Below are 27,056 nucleotides of genomic sequence, written 5' to 3' on the forward strand. Positions count from 1 at the left end.
GCGTGACAGGCTGCACTTCCCAGCCCCGACGCTGTGGTAACTGACTGATCTCATCGTCTCTCGTCACGACACGCGCTGCCTGGGCCGCACGCGGCATAGCGTGAGAGGCGCCGGGGCCGCGGGCGCGCCCATCCCGGAGCCTTCGTGCGGACGCGCCCCGCTGCCCTCCGAGGCTCGCCGCGCAGAAAGCCCAGTCTGCTTATCACCACACCACCGGGTGTTCTCAGGCTGCAGAAAGACGGCCCCCCGGACGTCAGCAAATAACCTGACCTCCCAGGCAGTGGTCTTCGCTCTTTTCGGCCTCGGCGGACCCTGCCCCTCGCCGCCCCCTGACACACAGCTGCCACCCCCGCATCGGAGTTCTGGGGAAGGCGCCGAGTGGCCGGGGTCAGTCGCCGGGCAACGCCATTCGCCTTCCGTGCGCCCCTGAGGGTCGGTGCGCGCCCGGTTCCCGGCAGGCGGGGCTGTGGTGGGGGCTTGGGACTCCCTTCCTGGTGTCCCTGTCCCGGGGCGGGTCGCCCGCGCCCCGTTCCGCGCAAACCCCGGAGGGCGCGAGGACGCTACGCAGCTGTGGCTCCCAAAGGAGCGACCTGATACGGCAGGCGGCGAGCAAGCTCAGGGGCCGCTCTGGAAGCCGAGAGGGGTCCGCAGGGCGAGACTGATCCCTTGCCCGCTCCGCTCAGCCCTCGTCCCGCCGCCCGAGCTGTTTACTTTACAGCAGCGGTGCTGGGCACTTTCCGGTGTTAAAATGAGGGCATCGGCCGCTCGGGCTCAAGTCAGCGGGGGTCGGGCGGAATCAGGATTCCTCGAGGGATTAGGCGGCCGTGTCTGCACGCGAGGCGGGTTTCGGAGTCGCCAGGAAGCGCGAGTGAGCGCGGAAGCGGCGAGAGCAGGAGGCGGGGGCGGGGCCGCGGGGTTGCGTGACCCGCCGCCCGGAGGCCGCACGCACTTCGTGGCCCGGACAGCCCTGCCTTCCTGGCCCGCCGCCGCCGCCGCCGCGGGGCAGCAGCGCAGGTGCTGGAGGGCGGCGCCCGGTTTCCACTTTTACAACCGCAGCGGGGAGGGGAGTCACGCTATATTTCTGGGACAGGGAGTGAGTTCACCGGGGAGGACACGCCGCCTCCTTGTTATCGGGACGTGGGTAACATTCGGTAATAAAACTCGCTCAGACAGGATGTATTAAACGAACTGGGAACCAGAGGCGCTCTGTCAATAAGCAGTCGTTCCGGGGAAGCTTTCCAAGGAAAGCTTTAAATTAAGAGGAACAGCACACAGGTGCAGTTCGTGTGACATGCTTCCACAGGAAGGAACCAGAGCAAGGACGGCGGCTTTGGGACACAAGTTTTGCCCACTCTACATAAAGCTTAGTAACAGAGTCGTGATGCTGTGCAAACTGTCACTCCTGCTAGGAGCGTTCTTTCTAGTGTTTTATTTTAAAAGAAGAGGTGCCTGGTTTCTTTGACATACTAACTAGAAATATCTCTTTTATATGGCGAGTCAAGAGTCCCAAGGACGTTTAAAAAAAAAAACTAACTGGCTTTATAGGATGCCATGAACCAAGTTGCTTCTCAAAATCATGTGAATAAGTATTTATTTCATTATCTATTTATATGATTCAAATGTTTGTAGATTTGGTGATAAATGAAGTTTGGAGGTCAAAACAAAAATATTCACACTAGGACAGTTTAACACGCAAAACTACTACAGTTGACTGAAAGCTCTCGAAATTCCACATTAGCTTATTTTATTTATTTAAATAAATAATGTTTTGATTTGGTGGATCACTGCTTCTATTTATTTCCCTATTATTATTGCCGTTGGGCTTACAGTGCCTAGTTAGACACACACACACACACACACACACACACACACACACACACACACATTTTGTTATAAAAATAGCACACCATTACAGAGAGGGGATTCTCCAGTTATGACACCTACCATAAACTCCCAGGAAGCTCTTTCAGAATACACATGTTCACCTCTCAATTTATCACGTGGAAACGGAGCAAGATTCACTGTTTAACATTAAAATGTTCTCCTGCCTAACTCAGATTCTCACTTGTATATATAGGAATGTTTATTTTGTCTGCTAGGATTCTTCCTTTCTGCCCCTCCCCCTTGGGTTCTGCTTCTGCCTCTAGTCTTCTAGACGTGTAATTAGCAAGGGAGGTGTAATCATGTGTGGCCTTGACTCCTTGGTCACAACAACTAGTCAGGAAGTGTGTACCTGACTCCTCCTGTTCAGTGATTTGGTCAAGGGTGTGTAATTCAAGGTGTGCTAAACAGTCATTTCCTGGCATTTTTCTAATGAGGTTGGGAACAGAAGTCCCCAATCTTCCTATTGGTGTCAAAACTGGACTGTGAGCCACCACTGCTCCACCATGTGCAGACACTGTAAAAGAGAATAGAAACAACTTTCAGTAAGTGGTAGACTCAAAGGACTGAGACATTCCATGGCTTTTTAGAGTTCCAAAGCAGTCCTGTTTCCTGCTTTCTTGAAGCTTAGTTATTCAGTTCTTCTGTTGATTCTGTGAGGTACCCTGATATCCCAATAGAATACATATTGATAGTAATAACTAACAAACATGTATTTAGAATGCTATTTGGAATACATTTTTTAAAATTTATACTACTACTTGTAATTTGCTTTTTTCACAGAACAATCCATTGGGACATTCATCACCAAAGAACTACATCATCATTTTTAACAGCTGTACCATCTTCTTGCTTGATAAATCAGTTTATTTCATGTTGGTGTTTCTGATTTTTAAACGTTATAAACAAGACTGTGATGAACACTAAATATATGTGCTAATAAGAAAGAACTTTCCCAGAAGCTTCCAGCAAACTGGTCATAATTGGGTCATAGGCCCACTCCCAATTTAAATCCCTAGTAAGGGGAAGTGGCTGGCAGAACTGACCTCATCTGAGCTAATTTCTGGAGTTGGGCTGATGCACGTGTGTTTAGTGGTGGAGGGGGAGAGAATGGTGATGAGGTCAGGATTTCTGAACGAAAGATAGAAGGGGAATCAGGTGTCTACTACAATTGTTCTGAACATTTCAAGGTGTTTAAAACATAATAAATATTAACTTTTCACACTAAAAGCAGTGTTTAAGACTGCTAGTTGCTCTACACCCTTGGAAATCAGGGCTACTATAATTATAATTACATCTATATGATCTGATAATAATGTTTGATTTTTTTTATCAGTAGTTCATAAGGAAATATCTTTAAGATGATTCACAACTCCTTATTTGATGGCATTAAAGTATTCTATTAATAGAGATATAATAAAATGACAGGAAAATTGCTCTAATTTGATTCATATAAATTCTGCAGCTATCTAAAATTATAGGTACAGAAACGAGATTTATCTCTAAAAAGGTAGAATGAAATCACTTCTGTCAATCACTTATCAAAATAAATGTGAATTAGACTTTTAGATGCTTCATTAGAATCTCATGGAAATCTCAGAAATAAGCAATAATTTCATTAAAAAAGCAAGTTCTTTAAAAAGTTTTTTTTTAATGCATAAGACAGTTATCAATTTTCAGTCTTTGGATTTACTAACATGTTATAGACTAGATATTGGATGGTAAGTTTTAAAGAATATATTTTAAATAAAAAAGTTCTGGGGATGTAATGTTCAGCATGGTAACTATAGTTCATAATACCATACTGTATATTTGAAAGTGACAGAGTAGATCTAAGAGCTAAAAGAGTAGATCTTAAAAGCCCTCAACACAAGAAAAAAATGTGTATCTACATGTGGTGATGAATGTTAACTATACTTACTGTGGTGATTATTTTACAATATAAACAAATATTGAATCATTCTATTGGATATCTGGAACTAATGTTACATGTCAGTTATATCTCAATTTAAAAAATAAATATATTCATGTGACAAATATTGAATTACATTTGGTGCATAGTACATTTTTGGGTAAAGCTCTTTATCAATAGTGAAGAGGCCACAAGAGAATACACTTATGATCATCAAAGGTTTCACTGTAGTGCTTGAATTACTTTTAATACTTGAGAGCAGATGTTAATTGCTTTAAGACCTGACTTGTCCCATTGGAAATTATGTTCAATAATTATATTCTCCGGGCTAAAGAGTTCAGAACACAATTTATTCCTGCACAGATGACAAAACATTTGAACTCCTAGAGAGAAATGCTATTTAAACATTGTGACCTTCATTTTATTAGGTACTCAAGTTTACACTGCACATGTGATGGATTCAAAAATATACAGAGCATAAATCCACAAAGAGTATTTTGTCCTCAAGCCACCTCTTGACCAGAGTTATTTGGGGTTCAAAACAGACAAAATAGTTTTACAAAGAAGTCTTATTGATTAGCAGTTTAAAAAAATTAGGAAAGAAAATCTAATCCATACCTTGGTAGGAATAAAATGTGTTGCAAGCAGTCACTAGTAGCTGACCCTTTAAAAAAAAACAACTGGAAGCTGTATGGGAAAAGTTATAAAAACAGTAAGTATAAAACAAAGTTATGGTCCCAGAATTAAATACCTTTTGGGTATTTACATATGTTACTAATCCAGAGAGGACTGATGCCCCGTGGGTACTGGCTGGCTGGCAGAATCAACAAACACACTACTGAGGCCCAGGTGATTCTGCTAACACTCACATTCCATCCAAGTATACTTCAGTGCTCATGTGCAGGGCTATGCCCTTGGCCACTTCCATCATCTGGGTGAGAGTAAACAATAAGTAGGATCTGACTGAGTTCCATTTAGAAAGATTCTCAATAAATAAGATATTGTGTATCAGATGCCTGACAAATAAAAAGAGCCCAATAAATGTTAGCTTTTTAAAAATTCTGCACTTGCATTGGATGGAGCCCAGAAATAGCACTGAAACCGCTGTTGCTTCTAATTTGGGAGACCTGTCTGCAAACATTTTATTCAAGCTTTTGAGGAGATAGTGTTGTACTGTGTTCTGATTCACAGGATAAAAATAAAGTTGGGCTAACCCTAATTTTGCCATGCTTTCTTTTGAGCTCACTTTAAAATTAGCAATCTTGGGTAGACTTCCTGATATTTGTATCAGATTTGCAAAGTACCTATTCTTCCACATGCTTTTCATGTGGGGAGGGGAGTGGTGGGGTGAGGAAAGGAGGGGCATAATACTACTTACCAGAATGAATGGGATGAATGACAGTGTCCTGCTGGATAAATATCTTAGGTAAATTCAAATTCATACAGAAACAGAAGCACAGACACCGTGTTCTCATCAACATTAATACTACAACACAAATGCCAGCAGGCCACGTGGAAAGATCTAGTTTAGTCACTTTACAGAGACTCTACCCTCAGAACTAGGGAGTATTTTTTTTTCCTTTCAGTATTTTTTTTTCTTTCATTGACCCACAGGGGAAAAAAAATAACAAAGGGTCACAGAAGAGGTTAAAAGGAACTTAATTTGGCTATCAGTGATTATTTTTAAAAGTCACAGTAAAAAGTGAAACTTGGCTGATTTAAAATTTAAGAAGTGGATAAAACAAAACTTTATTCAATGTCCAATGATGTGAATATTTTAAACTCTACTTCAGTTCCAGTATGGCCAATAATGAAGTGAGGAACAGAAGTGGAAAAACAAAAAGAACAAGGAAAGAGACCTGGAGAGAGATAAATGGAGAGACTGGGACCAACTGAGAGCCAAGAAAAAACACACACCAACACTGGGGAGAGGCTTATCATTTTTTTTTTTAACTTAAAAAAACCCTGTTTTGTAACACCCTGTCACAATTCATCTGTCCTCTGGTCTTCAGGAGTAAGTTTCCACTGCTTTTAACGAGGGCTGTTCTTCATAATTTATCAACTCTCTTCACCCTTGAATTTTTACCACGCCTACCAAAGTTCAATAGAACTTTAATGATGAAAATGTTCTGTATATGTGCTGTCTTATGTGGTAGCAACATGTGACTACTGAACACTTGAAATGTGGGCAGTGCAATAAAGAAATGGAATTAAAATTTTTATTTCATTTTAACCAAATAAGTAGTTAAATGTGGCTCTCTTACTGGACAGTAGGAGACATTGGACAGTGTAAAGGTTTAAGGGACATTTACAGTGTAAGGAAAATTGTTCTCAAGGCCAATGCAGAGCTGAATAAGCACACATGAAGTCAGATCACACGGTGATTTATAATACAGCCTTGCAGCTGGACCTTCTCCCTTCCTTAAAGTTTCCTTTACTTATCATACGCACAGAGTACTCAATAAATATTATTATTGCTAATAATCATACTATAGCCAAACTAGCCTCAGAAGAGTGATCTTGCTTCAGGTGTACGATTCCTGTTCCAGGTAAAGCACTTGATGGATGTAGATGAACTGTTTTTTTGTGCTCTATACCTAACCCCCTCACTGTTACAAAATAAGAACAGTCTTACTTTCACTGTCCCTCAAAGAAACAGCCTGAGGGTGAAGAGCTGACAGTTCTTTGCGCTTCTCATAAACACGCAGTGCTTGACCATTTCATCTGCTATCCTCTGCTCCCTTTAATCCTCTCTTCAATCCTCTAATTATTCTTTATCTTTCCCAGATGAAGAAAGATGCTCTCTTTTATAGAGTGGAAACAGAAAATCACTGGTAGGCGTTGGGGCAAAAATATCGGTCAGGTTACATCTATCTCTAAGACTTTCAGTGCTTTGAGGAGCAAGGATTTAGAACTGTTCAGTACTCCACGCTGTCATTTTCATTAATAAATAGCTATCAATCAGCAATTTGACTACTGTCCCAGCACTGCTCTCTGCATCATTTGATCACTTCTCTAAATCACAGGTTTTAATTTTCTTTGTCTTTACTTAACCTTACTTCATTAAATTGTAGTAAGTCTCTTACCTTGCTAGCAAGCCGCAATGTTTTATTTCTTGAAAGAGCTGATTTTGGACCTTACAAAAGCCTCAAAAAGGAAAGATCCGTACAATGAATGCGTTGCCTGCATTGATTCACTGAGCATCACCCCAGCCTGGTTATGCAGTGCTTGTTGGGTAGTAGGTCATCAATAAACTTTCTTTTGAACTAAGGAAACGTAAGTCACGTCTAAAGGTGGGCAGCCCTCTATAATTGTGGACTACGGTCTCAAGACGCCTTCTGAACTCAGCTCTTCATCTTGACTACTTTTGGACTAGGATGAAAATTTTACTATTTCCTTCCCAATCAACTTGCCCTTCCTGCAACGACTGAGACCAGAGCTTCCCTTTACACCCGTGAACTCTACAGGCATCGCTCTTCTTTCCCTTAAGAACAAAAACTGTCCACTGCTGCGTCCGCTACAAGGGCCCTGGACCCAGTGGTGAGAGGTAGAAGAACTTCGGCCTTCACCCGACCCAGTCTCTCCAACTCGCCCCAGGACTGTGGCTGTCTCCCTCCAACCACCATAACTCTAGCCCGCTCTCCCCCACCTTGCCCTTCGCGCCCTTAGCGCCCCTCGTTTCCCTCTCACAGCACGCTGCGTAAGACGAGCCCCTTCGCGGACCACCAGCTTTCCCGCTTCCGCCCGGCGCCCGTGACCGGGGCGGCGCAGAAGAGCCCCGCTTCCGCGTCGGCGACGGCGTGGGCCGTGACGTCATCGCGCCTTGACGTCAGGCCGACGAGCAGCACGGTCTCCCGGGAGACCGGGAAAGCCGTTTCGCACCCGGCGGAATCGAAGTCTAGGTGAGAGATAATGAATGGCTTCCTTGAGCCCCGGGATGACCGGGTCCCCCTGGGCGCAGTTCCGGAGCGGAGGCGTGCTGGCACCCGGGGAGAGGGCCAGAAAGCCGCGCTGTGGCGCCGCGCCCAGAGGGTGGGCCCCGTGCCTCGCCTCTGACCCCCGCTGCGGCCCGTGTCCGGACGCTCTTTTCTTCCCCGGAGTGCGCGGCTCGGTTTCACTCCCGCACTCTCCTCCTCCTCTTCTTCCCATGGCAGGTCCTGAGGGAACGAGGTTAGATAGGGACAGGTTTCAAAACTCTTGCAGCCGTTTTGGCTGGATGTGCACTTGGTTTCTACTTGGAAAATCCCACCTCGGCTTTCAGAAAGGTCTTGGGACTTGAGCACTCTCTTCACGTGACCTTGCCCTCCTCATCTGGGGTGATTCACACCAAAGGAATAGCGCTTTAGGGAACGACCTGAAAGCGGAACGTGAGTTAATGGCCCAGCTTGACACTTGGGTCAGGAAGGGAATCAGAAGTGAACAATCAAGGACGTTTCAGTATTTTTGATATCTTCCTTGTGATCCTGTTAGCAGGTTCACAAATACCTGCGTGGTTGCTGCAGGTTATCACCACACCCCTTGTCAAAGGGCAGCCTACAAAGTGCGTAATGTGAAAGAGTAAAGGGGACTCATTTGATTAAAAAAAACCCGCAAAATAACGTAAGGGTAAATTAAAAATTAAAAAAATTTTCCTCTTGCTAAAGGGAAAGATACCCTCTTCCTTACCTTTCTTGGGAAGCCTCCTGTTTGTGAATGCGTCCTCTGCCCCTTTAATATGTATGCAAATCTTTTAAAGACCCAGAATGTTTCTCTGGAGGACCTGGGAGCAGTTTCTTTAACATGTAAACATCAAAGAAGATGGGGTCCCTCTCTCCATATCACCTTGAGAGTTTAGCCTGGGCGCCTTACTTTTAGTCACCCAACTGCTTTGTCACAGAGATTTGTATTCCTTAGAGCAAACGCAATTAGCTAGCACAGGTGGCTACTTAAGTTACCAAATGAATTTAAAACGAAGTGTGAAAGAGAGTATAGCACGCTATGTTGAGGACAAGTTACCATTTATCTTGAGGACATGTATGTAAAGGATTGTATCTCTTGGCTGTATAAAGTGTGAGATTTCCTTCTGTCTTTGTAATCTCATTAACATATTAGCAGTGTTGTTCATCACAGTCCAGTTAAATGCTTATTCAGTAATAAAATTGTTTTCTTTCTGCATCGTGGAGAGATTTCCTTGATTGGCAGGATATTTTATTTTATTTTATTTTATTTTAACATTTTTATTGATTTATAATCATTTTACAATGTTGCGTCAAATTCCAGTGTTCAGCACAATTTTTCAGTCATTCATGGACATATACACACTCATTGTCACATTTTTTTCTCCGTGATTTATCATAACATTTTGTGTATATTTCCCTGTGTTATACAGTGTAATCTTGTTTATCTATTCTACAATTTTGAAATCCCAGTCTATCCCTTCCCACCCTCTACCCCCCTGGTAACCACAAGTCTGTATTCTCTGTCCATGAGTCTTTAGATTCCACATATGAGCGATCTCATATGGTATTTTTCTTTCTCTTTCTGGCTTACTTCACTTAGAATGACATTCTCTAGGAGCATCCACGTTGCTGCAAATGGCGTTATGTTGTCGGTTTTTATGGCTGAGTAGTATTCCATTGTATAAATATACCACATCTTCTTTATCCAGTCACCTATTGATGGACATTTAGGCTGTTTCCATGTTTTGGCTATTGTAAATAGTGCTGCTATGAACATTGGAGTGCAGGTGTCATCCTGAAGTAGATTTCCTTCTGGGGATATTTTATTTTTAATTTTTCCTCAATAGTCAGATCTATCAATTCTTTTCATTCAGTATAGTGGCTAGGCCACAAAGTTGGAATAGATTTACAATGATGGTACTAAATGAAAACGGTTTGCCTTGTTTATACTGTCACTAAATCCATGCTCTCAAATTTATGCATGGAATTTTAAAAGGAGATTTAGTCGGTAATTTTAGGGAAGACTCTGCTCCCAGTAGAGTTTAAGATAATGTCATCTTATTTTACTGATGGTGAACCCATTGTAAAGTGGCAGAAATGAGAATAGTGAGCTTTCTGTGAATAATGAGCTCCTGCCACATCACTGTGACAGTCTGCCAAACATCAGATTATTATGTACTTGGCCACCGGGGTCTATGTTAGCTATGTCAGTTAACTTTACCCCCATAGTTAACTCCATTTAACACACACACACACACACACACACACACACACACTACATTTACATGGGAAGACAGTTCATTAGTTATTTGTTTTAAACAGCAGCTCATTAAAACAAGGGGCTTTGTGCGCACACAGGGGATGGGGAATCCTCTCTTCTACCACTACTTGCACAACTGAAAAAAAAATACTGCCTCCTCAAGGATTTTTGTCAACTACAATTTCCCTGGCAACTTGCCGTGGTTCGGGTTGCTGTCTCTGATTGAGTACCTCTCCAGTCTCTGTCAAAATTCTGTCCTGATCAAAAGCGAAAAACCTCAGGAAGCCTTCACTAATCCTCCACGTCCATCAGAAAGATAAGACTTTTTTATTTTTATTTTTTAATTGAGTTATAGTTAGTTTACAATGTTGTGTCTATTTCTGGTGTACAGGATAAGACATTTTTATCCCAAACTTCTAGATTGTTCCTTGTCCACAACTCCTGGCCCTCACGCCTTTTTTCCTGCTATAGAATTTTGCCTATATCACCTTACTCTCTGTCCCCCTCACTGCTCACTCCTTAGATAAATATAAACATCTCTCTCTCATGAAACTGAACTATCTATTCTTTCTCCATATTTGGGAAAGATAAAAGAAAAAGAAAGTGCTAAAGTGCTCCTTCATTCATCTTGTGTGGTTTTGTGAAAGCAGTGATAGAATTTTATTTTGAATTGTTTTATTAGAAAATGAAAATCTATTAAAAATAAAATATCTGCATAAAATTATATAAATGCTCATCTTAGGTAAAATTGGCACTTGGCTTCTCATACTTTGATGACTCTTCTGTTCAGTGCCTGCCTGCCATATTTAATCTAAATAAACTTTAAACTCTAAAAACTTAAAACTAGCATTCATGTCACGATTGCCTTTCTTAGCTGCTGAACTAAACAGTCGATTTAGATATTTTTTCTAGCAGTTTTCCAGGAAAAAAACTTAAAAAAAATAAATGGGTGTATTTAAAATTTTGTGATCCTTATTCTGTATTTTAAAAACAAATAAGTAGTAGTAAACCACTACAGAAATTACAATTAGACTATAAAGTTCCAAAGAAACGATTATTTCTAATTCAGTAGTCTCTATATGTCTCTAGGTCTTTTCTGTTTTATTAGCCTAAGAACTTAAGGAGACTACCCCAGTTTTACCTTTTAACATTGACCTGACGAAACAAACATCTGTTGACACAGTTATCGCCATTGATCCCCAAATACTGCCAAGAATTCTCTTCTAATTTGAATTTTTTTTCATATTGTTTCAGTTCTGACTATTGCCATCAAAGTCTTTTGATTATTTTACCTCAGAGCTCCCTCAGTGTATTTTGGGAAGTTATGGATCGTCATGTCCCCATGCATGCATTACCTGAAGAAATCCAAAAGGTACGATGCTGTGTTATTACAGCATTAGGAACATTTTAACAAAAAATTCTAAAACCTGGCAGAATGAATTCAGAGGTTTTGTATTTGTTTTAGCCAGGGGATCTGCAATGAATTGGTGGAGTAGGGAAAGGGAGTAACTGTGATGGTCAAAACTGTAGAATTCAGTTCAGTGCAAAGAATGTTTGTCCTGTGAAAGAAGACAGATATATAATTCTATCATGATATTTGAACAGGTGTTTCGGGAGCCCTTGTGAAAAGAGCAATGACCAGATACTTTATTTAGATATTTTTATAGCAGCTTTTCAGAAAAAAAAAATAAAGCTGACATAAATGGGTCTGTTTAAAATTTTAAGTGATCCTTATTCTCTAACTGTGAAACAAATAATTAGTAGTAGATCACTGCAGAAATTATAGTTTGTAACTTATTATGATGCAGGAATCTTTTGTTTGTTTGATTGTTTTTATGATGCAGGAATTTTAAGTGTCTCTCTGCAAGGGTATATTTCAATTGCACCTTAATTCTTATCACTTGTCACACACCAGGCACTGTGTTAAGCCCTTTCATAGATACCAGCTCATTTAATCTGGTTAACGATCTTTTTCACAGTTGATATGCTACTCTCTCTGTTAGTTCATACCTGTCTTCAGGCAAAAGCATTTCTCCCATATTTAGTTTGGAGATGCATACATTGTTAACAGCATAATTTAAAAATATCCTTTTGAAACTGATTGACAAATTATGAATTAAAACCTCAAACTTGAGCGTTCATTAATCAGTCAGGTTTTTTAGTAAATCTACAGTCAACTCTTAATTAACCACCAATCCGTAGTTTTTAATTAAAAATTGCAGTCAGCTCTCAGATACACTTTTACCCTTTGTGCACTTTGCTTTGGGCTGCCTGATAGCATTAATCATCCCATTGATTTAACTTGATGCTTACTGCTACAGCATGTCCTTCAGATTTATGTGAACTGCAATCTGGCAGGAACTGGAAGAGGGGTACATTACCAGAAAAGATCTTTTAAACCATTGCATTTCACCTTTTAAGTTAGGTGTAAGAGAAAGTAAGCACAGAGAGAGCACAGCTATGTTATGTTTACCTGAGAAATGGTGCTTAGATGTGTTTGAAGACATGGAGTGTCCTGTCTCTTTCTCTCACCTGAGTTCCTTTCATATACTATCCTGTTGTGGTAGAGATTAAAATAAACAAAACAAAACAGTCTGCAAGAAACAATGCCCATACTCAGATCCCTGTCATCTGTCACGAAGAAGATATATAATAAAATGAAAAAAAAAAAACCTCTAAAAGACAGTGTATGATTTACATGTCATAAGATAGTATCTTCTCTGAGAATGGAGAAGATGGGGAGAGGAATCCTTGAATGTTAGGATGGTCAAGGAGGATCTTTATGCAGGAGATAGAACTGGAATTGGCTCTTGGAGGCCAAAGATTTCTACAGACAGGTAGGAATAGGGCATCCTGGTCCAAAAGAACAAAAGCTTACTGGTGAGAAAAAGCTGGCCAAGTTAGAGAATGTTTAACAATGCAAATGTTTTAAATACATGAAAGAGTATGTATTTATTTTAACAAAGTTTTAATGAGAGTTGAATGTTTTTTATTCTATTTAAGGTACTTTATAAGTAAATTATTTAAAAATGCTAAAACCAAGCATTTCATACAGTTACATTCTCAAAGCTTGGATGGCAGGCAGCTGTCCATACAGTGCAGAAAAGTGGGGAGGCCAGGAGTAGCTCATTTGCCTAAGGCCCTGGACAAGTAGCCCTTAGCCTGCTGAATGTTTAGAATGTAAAGTGCAGCTTTGCACTTTTTCAGACCTAAGTTAAATACGTTTATAGAACAAATATTTATCAAGTGCCTGTAATGCATCAGGTACTGTTTTGGGTACTTGATTATAAAGCAGCATGTACTTGCATCCCACAGTCTGTTAAAGCTTGGTGTAAGGATGTCAGTTATTTGTTTTCCATAACTTCTTACCTATATTTGATTCCTCTTTACTGTCCATAATGTAACTTGTTAAATTGCCTAGTGACCAGGCATCTATCTATTTAGTCAGCTTGCATACATCGTTCTATACAGAATCATTTTAAATAGATATATAACTTATAATAGCAATAAGAATACTTCAGTTTAGAACCATTTCACTATTAAAGAAAAAAATCTTTGTTTTTCGTAATGGCTTGGAAATTGTGCAACATTTCTTTATTGGATAAAAAAGGACATGAGGTGGGTGGATCAGTACAGAGTGACAGGTCTTTCAAAGACTTTTTTTCCCATGTTCTTCTGTTAGCTTTTTGTGTTAGTTTTTACGCTGGCTCTTCTTTCTAAAGAAGCCCCTGCTGTTTCCTTTTTTTCCTGTGTGTATGCAAGGAAGGTTAGTGTAGAAATCAGGGAAGGGAAGGTAAGGGGAGCATTTCCTCTTTCTTTCTGTGCTTTTGCTATATAATACAGAAATGGGGTGGTTGATAAATTACATGAAAGATACGTGATAATGGAAACGAAAATGGCTGTACTACACTGTACTATTAATAGCAAAATAGTAGCATTAGAAAGAGTTGCAAGAAAAAGTAAATGTAGGGAGATGGCCACCAAAGGGAAAATGTGGAGAAGAGTGCTGACAATACTAAGATCCAGTTAGAGAGTCTATTGCCCAATTAGAAAGCAAAGATTGTTAAATCATCTCCCTCTGGTCTCATCTTCTTAGGAAATCTTAGGGAAGGAAGAAGATAATCTTTTAACTCCCATTCCCAGGTCTTTTTGCTTTTTATCACAATTTCTGACCGAGCATAAAACACATTTCAGAGTTGCATCTCCCCAAGTGGCAGAAAATGTAAAACAGGCCCATGGGCTGGACAGCAAGACCATACTCATCCCCTTTGTCTGCTGCTAGACCCTACAGTTTACTTCTGTAAGTTCTGAGACCATATCTCTGAATCTGCTGTCTAGACTGAGCTGACTTGTACCTATCTCTGACCTCCGATAAGCAGCTTCTCAGCCAGAATTTTCATCCAGCATACTGAAAGCAGAATGTACTTGTAATGATAGTACAGTTCAGTTTAAAACTAAAACAATACTTATAGATCAGCAAAGTAATAATTCTGTATGTTTTCACCTGCTGAATGTCCACCCATTTTAGAGACATATGGACTCCTCTTTTGAGAAAAAGAGCAATGAATAATTTTCCTCTTGCTATTTTTGCTAGAGGACATACACAGAAGTCAGAACAACCTCAACAAATCAGTGTTATTTTGCAAAAGTAAAATGGATCTCTTGTTTTTTTAAATGGTGACAAAATGAGCACTTGTAATAGGATTTTAGCTTCAGGAGATATTTATTACCACAGGACACAAAGTAAAATAAAAAGACCAGAGTTGTTTATTTTACCAAACAGAAGTGGCAGTAGAAGAGCTGGAGAGCACACTGTTCTTTCTGGGATAACAATCCTTTTCCCTACCAGTAACAGCTCATTTTGTCCTGTTTCAGTAAAGTAATTTTAGTACTTTGGAACTTTGAAATTTATTCAGAATAACAGTTTTATATTTCCAAGCACAGTTTGTCATTGCCAGAAAAAATAAACTTAATTTTCCAGGTCATTTTGGGCCACTGTGGCTAGGGTCAGATTTTGTGTTGAGTTAAAGTAGAGAAAAAAGAAAGAGAACATGGTCATAGAAACATTAGCACCAGCATCCTGGAAAAGTAGTGATATGTGTGTGGGTAGATGTGTTGTGTTTTTAAGTAATTGCAGGTTTAAGACCTAGTGACAAGAAATAGGAAGCTGTATAATTTTTGGAGAAACTATTCACTTAATATTGTGACCCAAGATAGTTTATTAGGAAAAAAAATCATTGTTTTTTTTTTAATTACTGTGAATTTTGCAAACTCTGCATTTGTCAATTTGTAGTCCAAAAATTTTGCTGGCTGGCCAGAGAGTGTCATGGAGTTTACTAAGGTGAGGTTTTTCTGGAAAAATAGGGGGAAATAGACTTTGGAAGCATATTTAGATAAACATAGGTGTGTCATGTATAATTTATGTATGAAACCAACATTTCTTAACATTGCCCAATAAAAATTATGGGTTAATCTCTGGTATTTTAGTCCCAGATTTTTATATTTTATTATTTTAAAATCAAACATTTTATTTTGAGATCATTATAGACTCACATGCAGTTGTGAGAAATGATACCAAGAGAGCTCATGCACCCTTCCCCAGCATCCCCCAATGGTAACATCTGGTGAAGCTATACTACAATATGACAACCAGGATGTTGGCATTGATACAGTTAAGGGTTCTGCCACCACAAAGATTCCTCATGTTGCCCTTTTACATCCACATCCTCTTTCACACACCTCCACTACCCTACCCCCAGTTCATGACCCCTGGGAACTGTTGATCTGGTCTCCAGTAGTCTTGTCATTTCAAGAATGTTATACTAGTGGAGTTATGCACTATGTAATCTTTGAGATTCGTTTTTTTTTTCCATTCAGTGTAATTCTCTGGAGTTTTATTCATTGTCTTTTTGATATTGCATTATATGAGCTATTTATCTTTTGATTATTAACACCCTTATCAGTTATATAATTTGGAAATATTTTCTCCCACTCAGTAGGTTGTCTTTTTGTTTTGTGAAAGGTTTCCTTTGCTATACAAAAGCTTTGATTAGGTCACATTTGTTTACTTTTGCTTTTGTTTCCTTTGCTTGAGGGGACAGATCCAAAAAAATACTGCTATGACTTATGTCAAAGAGTGTTTCTCCTATGTTTTCTTCTAGGAGTTTGATGTTTTACAGTCTTAAATTTAGGTCTTTAATCCATTTTGAGTTTATTTTTATATGTGGTGTTAGAAAATGTTCTAGTTTCATTCTTTTATATATAGCTGTCCAGTTTTCCCTGCACCCCTTATTGAAGAGACTGTCTTTTCTCCATTGTATATTCTTGTCTCCTTTGTCATAGATTAATTGACCATAAGTGCATGAGTTTATTTCTGGGCTCTATATTCTGTTCCATTGATCTATATGTCTGTTTTTGTGTCAGCACCATATTGTTTTGATTACTGTAGCTTTGTGGGGTAATCTGAAGCTGGGGAGCATGGTACCTCCAGCTCTGTTTTTCTCTCTCAATATTACTCTGGATATTGGTGGTCTTTTGTATTTCCATACAAATTTTAAAATTGTTTGTTCTAGTTCTGTGAAGAATGCCATTGGTATTTTGATAGGGACTGATTGAATCTGTAGATTGCCTTTGGTAGTATGGTCATTTAAACAATATTAGTATTTTCAATCTGTGAACATAGTATATATTTTCATCTGTTTCATCATCAGTTTGTTTCATCAGCATTTTAAAAGTTTTCTGAGTACAGGTCTTTTGCCATCTTAGGTAGGTTTATTCTTAGGTGTTTTATTCTTTTTGATGTGGTAGTAAATGGGATTGTTTCCTTAATTTCTCTTTCTGATAGTTTATTGTTAGTGTGTAGAAATGCAACAGATTTCTGTATGTTAAGTTTGTATCCTGCAAATTTATTGAAAAGCCCTAGTAGTTTTTTTGTGTCATCTTGAGGATTTTCTATGTATAGTATGATGTCATCTGTGAACAGTGACAATTTTACTTCTTCCTTTCCAATTTGGATTCTTTTTATTTCTTTTTCTTGTCTAATTGCTATGACTAGGACTTCCAATACTATGTTGAATAAAAGTGGTGAGAGTGGGCATCTTTTTCTTGTTCCTAATCTTAGAGGAAATGTTTTCAGCTTTTTACCATTGAGTATGAGGTTAGCTGTCGGCTTGTCATATATGGCCTTTATTATGTTGAGGTTTATTCCTTCTATACAACTTTGTTGAGAGTTTTTATCATAAACGGATGTTAAATTTTGTCAAAACCTTTTTCTGTATCTATTGAGATGATCATGTAGTTTTCATTCTTTAGTGTGTTAATAAGAGTGTATCACATTGACTGATTTGCAGACACTGAAAAATCCTTGCAACCCTGGAATAAATCCCACTTGATCATGGTGCTTGATCCTTCTAATGTATTGTTGAAATTAGCTTGTTAGTATTTTGTTGAGGATTTTTGTATCTGTGTTGATCATTGATATTGGCCTATAATTTCTTTTTTTGAGTGTGATCTTTATCTGGTTTTGGTATCAGGGTGATGCTGGCCTTGTAGAATGAGTTTGGAAGCGTTCCTGCCTCTGCAATTTTTTGGAATAGTTTGAGGATGGATGTTAACTCTTCTCTACATGTTTGGTAGAATTAACCTGTGGGACCATCTGGCCCCGAACTTCTGTTTGTTGGGAGTTTTAAAATAACTGATTCAATTTCATTACTGGTAATTGATCTGTTCATATTTTCTATTTCTTCCTAGTTCACCTTGGAAAATTTTACATTTCTAATAATTTGTCCATTTCTTATAGGTTGTTTATTTTATTGGTATATAGTTGTTTGTAGTAGTTCTCTTACGATTTTTTGTATTTCTGTGGTGTTGGTTGTAAGTTCTCTTTCGTTTCTTATTTCATTTATTTGGGCCCTCTCTTTTTCTTGATGAGTCTGGCTAAAGGTTTATCAATTTTGTTTATCTTTTCAAAGAACCAGCTCTTAGTTTAATTGATCTTTTCTATTTTTTTTAATGTTGAATATCTTTTTATGGGTTTATTTGGCGCCTGTATATCCTCTTAGGTGAAATGTCTCTTCATGTCTTTTTGACCATTTTCTAATCAGATTTTTTTAAACTGTTGTTTTGAGAGTTCTTTGTATAATCTAGATACTAGTCCTTTATCAGATACATGGCTTGCAAATATTTTTCCCTAGTCTGTAGCTTGTCATTTCATTTTCTTTACAGAGTCTTTTACAGAGCACACGTTTTAAATTTTAATGAAATCCATGTTATCAGTTTTTCCTTTTATGGATCATACTTTTTGTATCAAGTGTAAGAACTGTTTGCTTAGTTTAGATCCTGAAGATTTTCTCCTAGGCTTTTTTCTTCTAAAATCATATTTTTATGTTTTACATTTAAGTCCATGATTCATTGTAAGTTAATTTTTGTATAGTGTGTGAGTTTAGGTTGTGTTTTGTTTTTCACCCTAGGTATATCCAATTGAAAAGGCTATTTTTCCTTCACTGAATTGCTTTTATGCCTCTGCCAAAAGTCAGTTTGGCATATTTATGTAGACCTATTTCTGGGTTCTCTGTTGTTATTCCATTGATCTATGTATCTATCCTTTGGCCAGTACTACATACTGTTTATTACTATAGCAATACTATAGCAATTACTATAGCAATAATATAGCCTTCAAATCAGGTGAAATTTTCCTCCCACTTTATTCTTCTTTTTCAAGACTGTTTTAGCTCTTCTAGTTCCTTTGCCTTTTTATATAAATTTAAGAACAAACAAATCCTGTCTATATCTAAAGAAAAACCCCATCTTGCTGAAAATGTAGGAATAGGGGTTTTCAGTAGATTCTTTTCACTGAATTTATTTTTAAATTGGTGGTGCAGCCAGTTGACTTATTGATGAGGAAGGGTCTTGATGGCCTAATGAAATGGTCAGGTGGTCTGTGTGACTAGTGACTCAAAAGGTTCATTGTCCTGTCTCAAAAGCTTTTTCCTAATCTGAATGAAATTCACTAGCTAGACCCTGATTGTTTTGAGTAAAGGCATCTTTTTTAATATAAAACTTAGAAGGGTTAACATTTTATACTGCTGTCACTTTTACAGCAGTGGAATAGTTTCTCTGTTTCTTTCCTCCTTATGTAAGCACAAAAAAGCATGGGATGGGTGGGGAAAGAAAGGAAGAACAATTTTTGGAGCAGAAAATGCCTCACTTGGGCAGCAGGAGGTCACTGAGTGCCTTTTCCACTTGAAGCACAGACAGGAACTTTGAAAAGGATCTGAAGTCTAATTTAACCTTTTAAAAAATATGCATCATTTTTATATTAAATAACTATAATTTTAAAAGTACAAACACTGCATTTGAGAAGTTTATTTTATAATTTATTTTTAAATGGCTCTGCATTTGTTTAATATACTACATTTGTTGATGCCTCCTCCAAAGTGCATCTTGTAAAAAGCAAAAGCATCCTACTAATGATAGCCTTTTTCTCAAGAATGACAGCATGTCATTATTTTACTTACAAAACGAGATGATATAATGCCAAGTTATAAGAATGAACACAAATTATATTTTACCCAAAAAGATAAATTTTACTTACTTCATTTGGGAACATAATTATAGTTTTTCATATCTTCTCAAGTTTCACAGAAATGTCCTAAGTAATTAGCCCACACAGATACAAAGAATTTGAAAGTGTTACTACGTTTTCCTGTTGCAGTTTTACTTGCATAAAACTGTTTACAATCTAATAGCATTGAAAACTTTTGTTCAATGTACTTGTTTAACATAGATCACTCAGTGATTCAGGATGTCCTAAGTGAAGTCTAGAGAATACTCTTAAGGACCTTTGTCTTGTTTCCTAGATCATAATGAATGTCATCTTTTCGTTTTCTTTGCTGAACTTTTAGAAGACCTGTTCTGTAAAATGTACTTTTCACTTATTTCAGCTTTCACCATTATGATTGCTGTGGTGAAATAACATTCTAATAGCTTCTACAACTATGAAGTTTATACTATTTGTGTTTCGTACATCAGGCTGCAAATAACTCCATCCAGCAAGAGTTTTCTTTAGAATAGGGATAAGGCACTTTCCCAGGAGCAGGGAAAGAACTCTGTTTAATAGGTAAAGGATGAAAATATCTTGGAGTAAGAATATAATTTTCAAATTTATGAGAAGGAATCAAAACTCATGATGGGCAAAGGGATTGTAAGAAAATACTCATATGCTCTGAATTAGCTCAAGTCTCTTGACCTGTATGAATTACATTCCTGGGGACTGACAGTACCTTTCAATGGGATTGCAGAGCTGCTCTTGGTGATCTTTGAGAACGTGTAGAGAGTAAGGGGATAACATACAAATGCCCTGCTATGTATAAAATGACTATAAATTGCAATCAGTGAGGTCAATTTCAATCCCAGACAAGATTTTAAAATATAATATTAAAGGATGATTTGTGAGGATATATCAGAGAAAACAATAACCTGTGGACCAATTTTATGTTCATTTAAAGAACCTTGTAGGCCTTGCCATTGCATTCTGTATAGAGTCACTAGATCCAGGAACTGTAGTTGACATAGAATATATGCACTTTATGAAGGCATTTGACAAAGTTTGTCATGATATTCCCGAAGATAGTAAGAATAAATATAGGCTGATTACAAAAATAATTGGATAGTTTTGTAACTAGCTGAAGAGTTGTATCTGGAATGTGCCGAGTAATGAATTCATATCAATCAAGGAGATAGGGCCTTCTGTAGAGTTCTATCCTCAACTTTGTCATATTCAACGTTTTTTTCTTTTTAAATCAATTAATTAGATGGATAAAGCAACTTACAAGGAACAACTTTGCAGCAGACACAAAACTTAGAATTTTCTGGGTACCAAAGTCACTAACTAAAGTTTGAGTCCAAAACATATATATATATATATATATATGTATATATAAAATTTAAAAATATGTATTTACTTATTTAAATTTACAGTTATATTTCTTATTCTGTACTTGCATATGAAAAGCCAAATGTTCACATAATAGAATGAGGGGGTTATTGGTTGCAAGGAATAGGGAGCTGTAGGGAGACAAAATAGAATAGATGATGAAGATTGGTCATGGATCCCAAAGGGCAAATAAGGCAGCTAGGTCTCAACAGGGACTGAAGTGAGGAATTGGAAGGCCACTGGGTATAAGACAGTGACTGTTTCCGTTTTTCTCTCTTGATTCTTCTGGGACTGAGGTCCAACCCTCATCTACCAATCAGCTATGCTAGGGTGGCTGGGTAGCAGGTGTTTTGGTCACATTACCAACAGGGTAGCAAGGACTATGTAAGGTAGCTTCTCTAAAAAAGAGGACATAGATGGGAAGGAATGGATTGGCATATTCAGTATAATGAGTCATGGTTTTACACTGGTGTATTTTAAATAGGAGCTTTATTTAATATAAAAGCCAGTTATACTATATAACAGCAACATATAATTACTAAAAATACAAAAGACCATCGTGATCTAAGGTTGTGTTAAATGATATTACTAATGATATTATTGATGAAGTATTAGAATGAAGTTTGACTCCTCTCTTATACTGCTTTAGTGAGACCAATTGAAGTATTCAATTCTGGGCATAATACTTTGAAACAGATATAGAATACTGGAACATATTCAGAGAAAATTATCTAGAATGAAGAAGAAATTCAAGACCACGTCATATGGGAGGTATCACCTAACGCTAGTCAGAATGGCCATCATCAAAAGGTTCACAAATGATAAATGCTGGAGAGGGTGTGGAGAAAAGGGAACCCCCTACATTCTTGGTGGGAATGTAGTTTGGTGCAGCCATTAAGGAAAACAGTATGGAGATTCCTTAAAAAACTGAAAAGAGATTTACCTTATGATCTAGCAATCCCATTCGTGGACATATATACAGAGGGAACTCTAATTTGAAAAGATACATGCATCCCAATGTTCATAGCAGCAATATTTACAACAGCCAATCATGGAAGCAACCTAAATATCCACTGACAGATGATTGGATAAAGAAGATGTATATACAATGGATTATTACTCAGCCATAAAAAATGAAATAATGCCATTTGCAGCACTATGGATGGACCTAGAGATTATCATACCAAGTGAAATAAGTCAGACAGAGAAAGACAAATACTGTATCACTTTTATATGGATTCTAAAAAAATGACACAAGTGAACTTATTTACGAAATAGAAACAAGACTTACAGACATGGAAAACAAATTTATGATTACCAAAAGGGAAAGTAGGGGAAGGAGTAAATTAGGAGTTCAGGATTAGCAGATACAAACCTCTCTATATGAAATAGATAAACAACAAGGACCTACTATATAGCACAGGGAACTATAGTCAATATCTTGCAACCTATAATGAAAAAATATATGTATATGTATGTATACTGAATCACTATGCTGTATGTACACCAGAAACTAACACAACATTGTAAATAACTATACTTCAATAAAAAAAAGACATTTTTAAACAAAAAGTAAGCATTCCTCATATAATCCAAGGTTACTTTTATTTTAGTGCCCAGTATCAAATATTTAATGAAGCTGTCTTTTATCTTTGTGAATAGCAAGACATGTAGAGGCTACTTGAGGAATATTTACATATTTGAGAGAGAAAAAAGAATTACCTGTCTCTTGACTTTGCTAAAATTCCATTTTTCATTTCCCCGATCTGGCCAAAGATATATGAAGATTTTATTGAAGGAAGTTAGAGGATTTAGCTGACATACACATGGTAGATAAATATGATAGAAATGGTTACAGGCATAGATGCTGGTTTTAAATAGACTTGACTTTAATTCCAAATTCTCTACCTATCAGCTGGTTATTTAACTTCAACAATCTTCATTTCCTTATCTGTAAAATAGGTATAACTATACCTACCTGAGGGGAAAAGAACTATCTGATTAAGAGAATAGAGACTAGATTCAAAGTACTTTTTCTATTTTGGTTTTATGACAGAATGTTAAATTCTGTAAAGATCATAAAATGTTAAAACTGAACAAGAACTTATTGTTCATTTGGTCCAAAGCCATAATTTTATAAGTGAAGAAAATGAGATCTGAATAAGCCAAGAGGCATCTCTGTGGTCACAGTGCAGTTGGCAGTGAAAGGTCAGTGATTTCTTCCTACTTCATGGAAAACTCATCTTAAACAAGAATTATAAAGATGTTTCATCATTTTTAGTTTTATTTTATGGAAAGATATTTCAAAAGTAAATCTTTCGTAGAGATACCATGGAGAAGTAATTACTCCAAAAGACCTTTTTTTAATTCCAAGATTTTGTGTCAGAGTCAATATCATGCCAGTTTTTAAAATTTTATCCAGATGTATGCAATGTTATAATTTTACTCCATGACATAGCACAGTATACATTTATTTTATTTGATTAGCATGGTTACAATGACATCTTCAGATGAACTTTATTTTTTAGAAATTTTGAAAGTATCATTTCAAGTAAATATATGTTCTACTTTCTAGATGTCCCCTGAAGAAAAGGTTTGTAAGTACTGTGGAGTCAGCTATCTAATTCTTCATGAGTTTAAGGCTATGGAAGAAAAAGTGAAAGCAATGGAAAAAGAGATGAAATTTTATCAAGAAAGTGTAGACCGTGAAAAGAGACTTCAAGAAAAGCTACAGTCTCTTAGCCAAGATTTTGAACGGTACAAAACTGACAGTGAATCCAAAACAGAAAGGTTAGAGTATGTTATTCCTTTCCGTCATTTATTTAGTTTGGAAGAAAAGTACAGAAAATAAACTTCGAATGTTTTTGTAGAATTTCTCTATATCAAGTATAATTTACACCTTAACACATTTGAGTTTGTTTGTTACTTATTACTGGTTACTAAATATAATCCTTAAATATAGTTTGAACATTCCCTTGGGGTATATATTTACTATCTGAATAATTCGAAACCAGTTAATTCAGTAACTGTACATTGAGATGGATTGAGTTTTACTTTTCCCCAGATATGTATCTTAATTTTATCATGAAGATTATTGTCTTTCAAAAATCAGGTGAATTTTGGTAGTTTTTGATATCTAACATTTCTTTTTAAATGGCCTTGAATATTTCAATTTATAGAATAAGGTTTTCATGTTTTGAAAAGGATGCCGAAACGTTAAAATTGGCACATGATTCCAAATCACTAAAACTGGAATAAAATTGAAGATTGGGTTCCCAATGCTGTTGAGTCTAATCAGCAATTTAGTCTGCCAAAAGACACCTTACTGAGCTTATTCAAACATTTCTACGGAAGAGTTTTTGCTGTTGTTTTACAACTTTTCTTTTTTCCTTTGAATGACTATTTCTCTATTTAAAATATCAACAGTTGATGTTAGTAAACCATGAACTAATGAATATAATGAAAATCATGTCATTGTAAAGTAGAAACTTTCTTAAATCTCTTAGGACTAAGTACGTCTATTAAATTTTATTACAAGTTTTAATAATTATATTAAATATCATTTGAGCTCGATATTTCTTACCCTTAACTAAGAAAATTTTGTTATATTTTCTTGAATTTCTATTCTGAATAATAAAGTATTTTATAGTATTTGATTGGGAAAATAAAAACTTTAAAGTATTCAGTTTAAAATTTTAAATTTGGAGGGTTTTTGCCTATCAGATTCTTTTGTTTGGTGTTATTCACACTTCACTTTCTTTAATAATGTGTTGTATTATATAAGTAATATATAAATATACGAAATAAAAGAAGTATACAGAAGAAAAGGCAAGAAAGTCCTTTTTTATCCTTCTGATTGCTTTCTTACTAGAGGTAAAACTACTTTTAATAGTTTGGTATATATCTTTCTATGTCCTTCATTATGCCTTAAACTTTATTATAGATGTATTTTTAATAAATGCAGTACAATCTATATATATATATGAGCCATGTTGTTTTAAAGCTCTTTATGTTTTAACAGACTAGTTTTTAATGTATTACATTTCTTGATCTGTGACTTTTGTCACTTAGCTGTGTATATTGGAAACTGTTCCTTGTTAATGCATGTAGGTCTACCTTGTTCTTAACTGCTGCAATGTTTTCCTTACTAAGAAACTTCATAGTTTACTTAAGCATGTCTCTTTTCAATGTTTAGATTATTTCCAATATTTATTATTACATATAGTATTTATATTTATATTCTTACGTGCATATGTTTCCCATTGGATAAATTCCTAGAAGTGAAATTGCTGAAAGAAAGTCAATGCCAGTTTAAAATTTTGATGGTCATTATACCAAATTCTCCTTTGAGAAGATAGGATTAACTTATTTTTGGCCAATAATGTATAAAGTGGCCATTTTCCTACATCTTCTTAATATTGGAGTCTTTAATTTTTCTCAAATTTTCATTTTTTTTTGAGTGAAAAAATGTTACTTCATTGTTATTTGTGTTTCTTTATTGTTAATAAGGTTGAACTTTTTTCCTATATTTATTAGATATTTATATTTCTTCCTCTATTATCTGTTCATGTATGTTGTCAAAATTTCTATAGTTATTTGTTTTTATTTATGTATAGGAGTTTCTAACATAATATGGACTTATACTTTGTTTACATATTGCAAATATTTTCTCATGTTTGCTTATCTTATTGTTTGTTGTAATTTTTTGTGTACCAATTTTTAAAAAATATCTTGTGCCAAATTCTGGTAAGGGTTCTTTGTCAAGTTCTTTTGGTTCCAAACAACAGAAACTTGCTCTGGCTAGCTCTAATCTAGATTCAAGCAATTTGAAAAACAACATATGTTTAAAACTTTTATTGTATTATTGTCTTAGTTAGCTTTTTAATCTATTTGCAGTTAATATTTGTGAGTCAGATTTATAATTTCATGTTTTTTTTATTGTTTTATAAATGTATGGCTTTTTGTTCCAATATCATCCTTTAAATTCTTCATTCTTTCTCCCTTGATTTGAAATGCCACCTGTTATGGTCTATTTCTGGACTCTGTTTTATGCTCTTGATCTGTTATCACTGAGTGTCTTAGTCTAATTGGACTGCTATAATGAACTATCATAGACTGGGTGACTTATAAATAACGTTATTTATTTCTCACAGTTCTGGAGGCTGGAAAGTCCAAGATCAAGATGCTAGCTTATTGTTATCTGATGATAGCCCCCTTCCTGGTTCATAGACAACTGCTTTCTTGCTTTGTCTTCACATGGCAGAAAAGGCAAAGGATCTCTCTGGGGTTTCTTTTATAAGGGCACTCATCGCACTCCTGATGGCTTCATCCATATGACCTAGTGACCTCCCAGAGGCCCCACCTTCAGATACCATCACATTGGACAGTTGGTTTCAATTTAATACTGAGGGGATAGAAATATTCAGTGTATAGGAGTGGGTCAGCAACACACTTTTAACTACCTTAGCTTTATATGTGTTGACATTTTGTAGTGCAGTTGTTTATTTTGCTTTTCAGATTATCCTGGCCTTTCTAACACATTTTCTCTTCTAGATGAATTAGAATCAGCTTATCAGATTCCATAAAACTTTCTAAATTATGATGTAGATTGGAGTTGCATTTGTTTTTTAGAGCAATTTGACATCTTGAGAATTGATATCTTTTTATCTTGAGTCTTTAAATTCTAAAACATAGTATTTCCCACCCCATTTATTCTAGTCTTATTTAAATTCCTTAATAAAGTTTTATGATTTTCTTGAAAATTGCATGTTAGTTTAATTCCTAGACATGTAATTTTTGTTGCTATTGGGGATGGGATCTTTTTGTTCATAAGATTTTAAAATTTTTCTAAATGCCTTTGATTTTTATTCATTGATTTTGTAGGTAGCTCCCTTACTGAATTCTTTCATTACTCGTATTTGTTTTTTAGGTCATTTTCTTGAATATATTATATTGAATATATTCATTTTGTATATGTACACACATATATGACAGTCACATTATATGCAAATAGTAACTTACCTTTTAATTTCTAATAGTTATACCCTCCCCACCCCATTACACCCCTTCTTTTTGTCTCATTAACTTGAATTGGACCTTTAGAACAACATTGAATAGTAAACTTGTAGGGTG

General features: G+C 36.7%; 2 protein-coding genes across 5 annotated transcripts in view; one reads left to right on the forward strand and one right to left on the reverse strand.

Annotated features, from left to right (window-relative positions):
- Positions 1-1,574: 1,574 nt before the first annotated feature.
- LOC107033235 (uncharacterized) lies at positions 1,575-7,610 on the reverse strand. Its single transcript, XM_015236420.3, has 4 exons — positions 7,443-7,610; positions 5,172-5,199; positions 4,412-4,480; positions 1,575-2,398 (listed from the first exon to the last, which is right to left on the reverse strand). The coding sequence occupies exons 1-4, from the start codon at positions 7,608-7,610 to the stop codon at positions 2,049-2,051; spliced, it is 615 nt and encodes a 204-aa protein (XP_015091906.1). The 3' UTR covers positions 1,575-2,048.
- A 10-nt stretch (positions 7,611-7,620) lies between these two features.
- LEKR1 (leucine, glutamate and lysine rich 1) overlaps positions 7,621-27,056 on the forward strand; it is a 192,324-nt gene continuing 172,888 nt past the window's right edge. Inside the window, exons 1-3 of one of the 4 annotated variants that reach the window (XM_072959696.1) lie at positions 7,627-7,695; positions 11,246-11,363; positions 23,500-23,714. In XM_072959696.1, the coding sequence (XP_072815797.1) occupies positions 11,316-11,363; positions 23,500-23,714 (263 nt within the window). In that variant the 5' untranslated portion in view covers positions 7,627-7,695; positions 11,246-11,315. Of the gene's footprint in view, positions 7,696-7,821; positions 7,964-11,245; positions 11,364-23,499; positions 23,715-27,056 lie in introns of those variants that run through there. The other 3 variants (XM_072959687.1, XM_072959700.1, XM_072959713.1) reach the window with 3 other exon arrangements.

The sequence above is a fragment of the Vicugna pacos genome, chromosome 1, assembly GCF_048564905.1.
Source record: "Vicugna pacos chromosome 1, VicPac4, whole genome shotgun sequence".
Lineage (NCBI taxonomy): Eukaryota > Metazoa > Chordata > Mammalia > Artiodactyla > Camelidae > Vicugna > Vicugna pacos.

Coding starts and splice junctions, on each gene's coding strand:
- LOC107033235 (XM_015236420.3), bottom strand. CDS start 7,610: ATGACGTCACGGCCCACGCCGTCGCCGACGCGGAAGCGGGGCTCTTCT. Junction 5,200..7,442: donor CTAAGGGCGCGAAGGGCAAG/GTGGGGGAGAGC, acceptor TTTATCCAGCAG/GACACTGTCATTCATCCCAT. Junction 2,399..4,411: donor CACATTTTATTCCTACCAAG/GTATGGATTAGA, acceptor TCTCTTTTACAG/TGTCTGCACATGGTGGAGCA.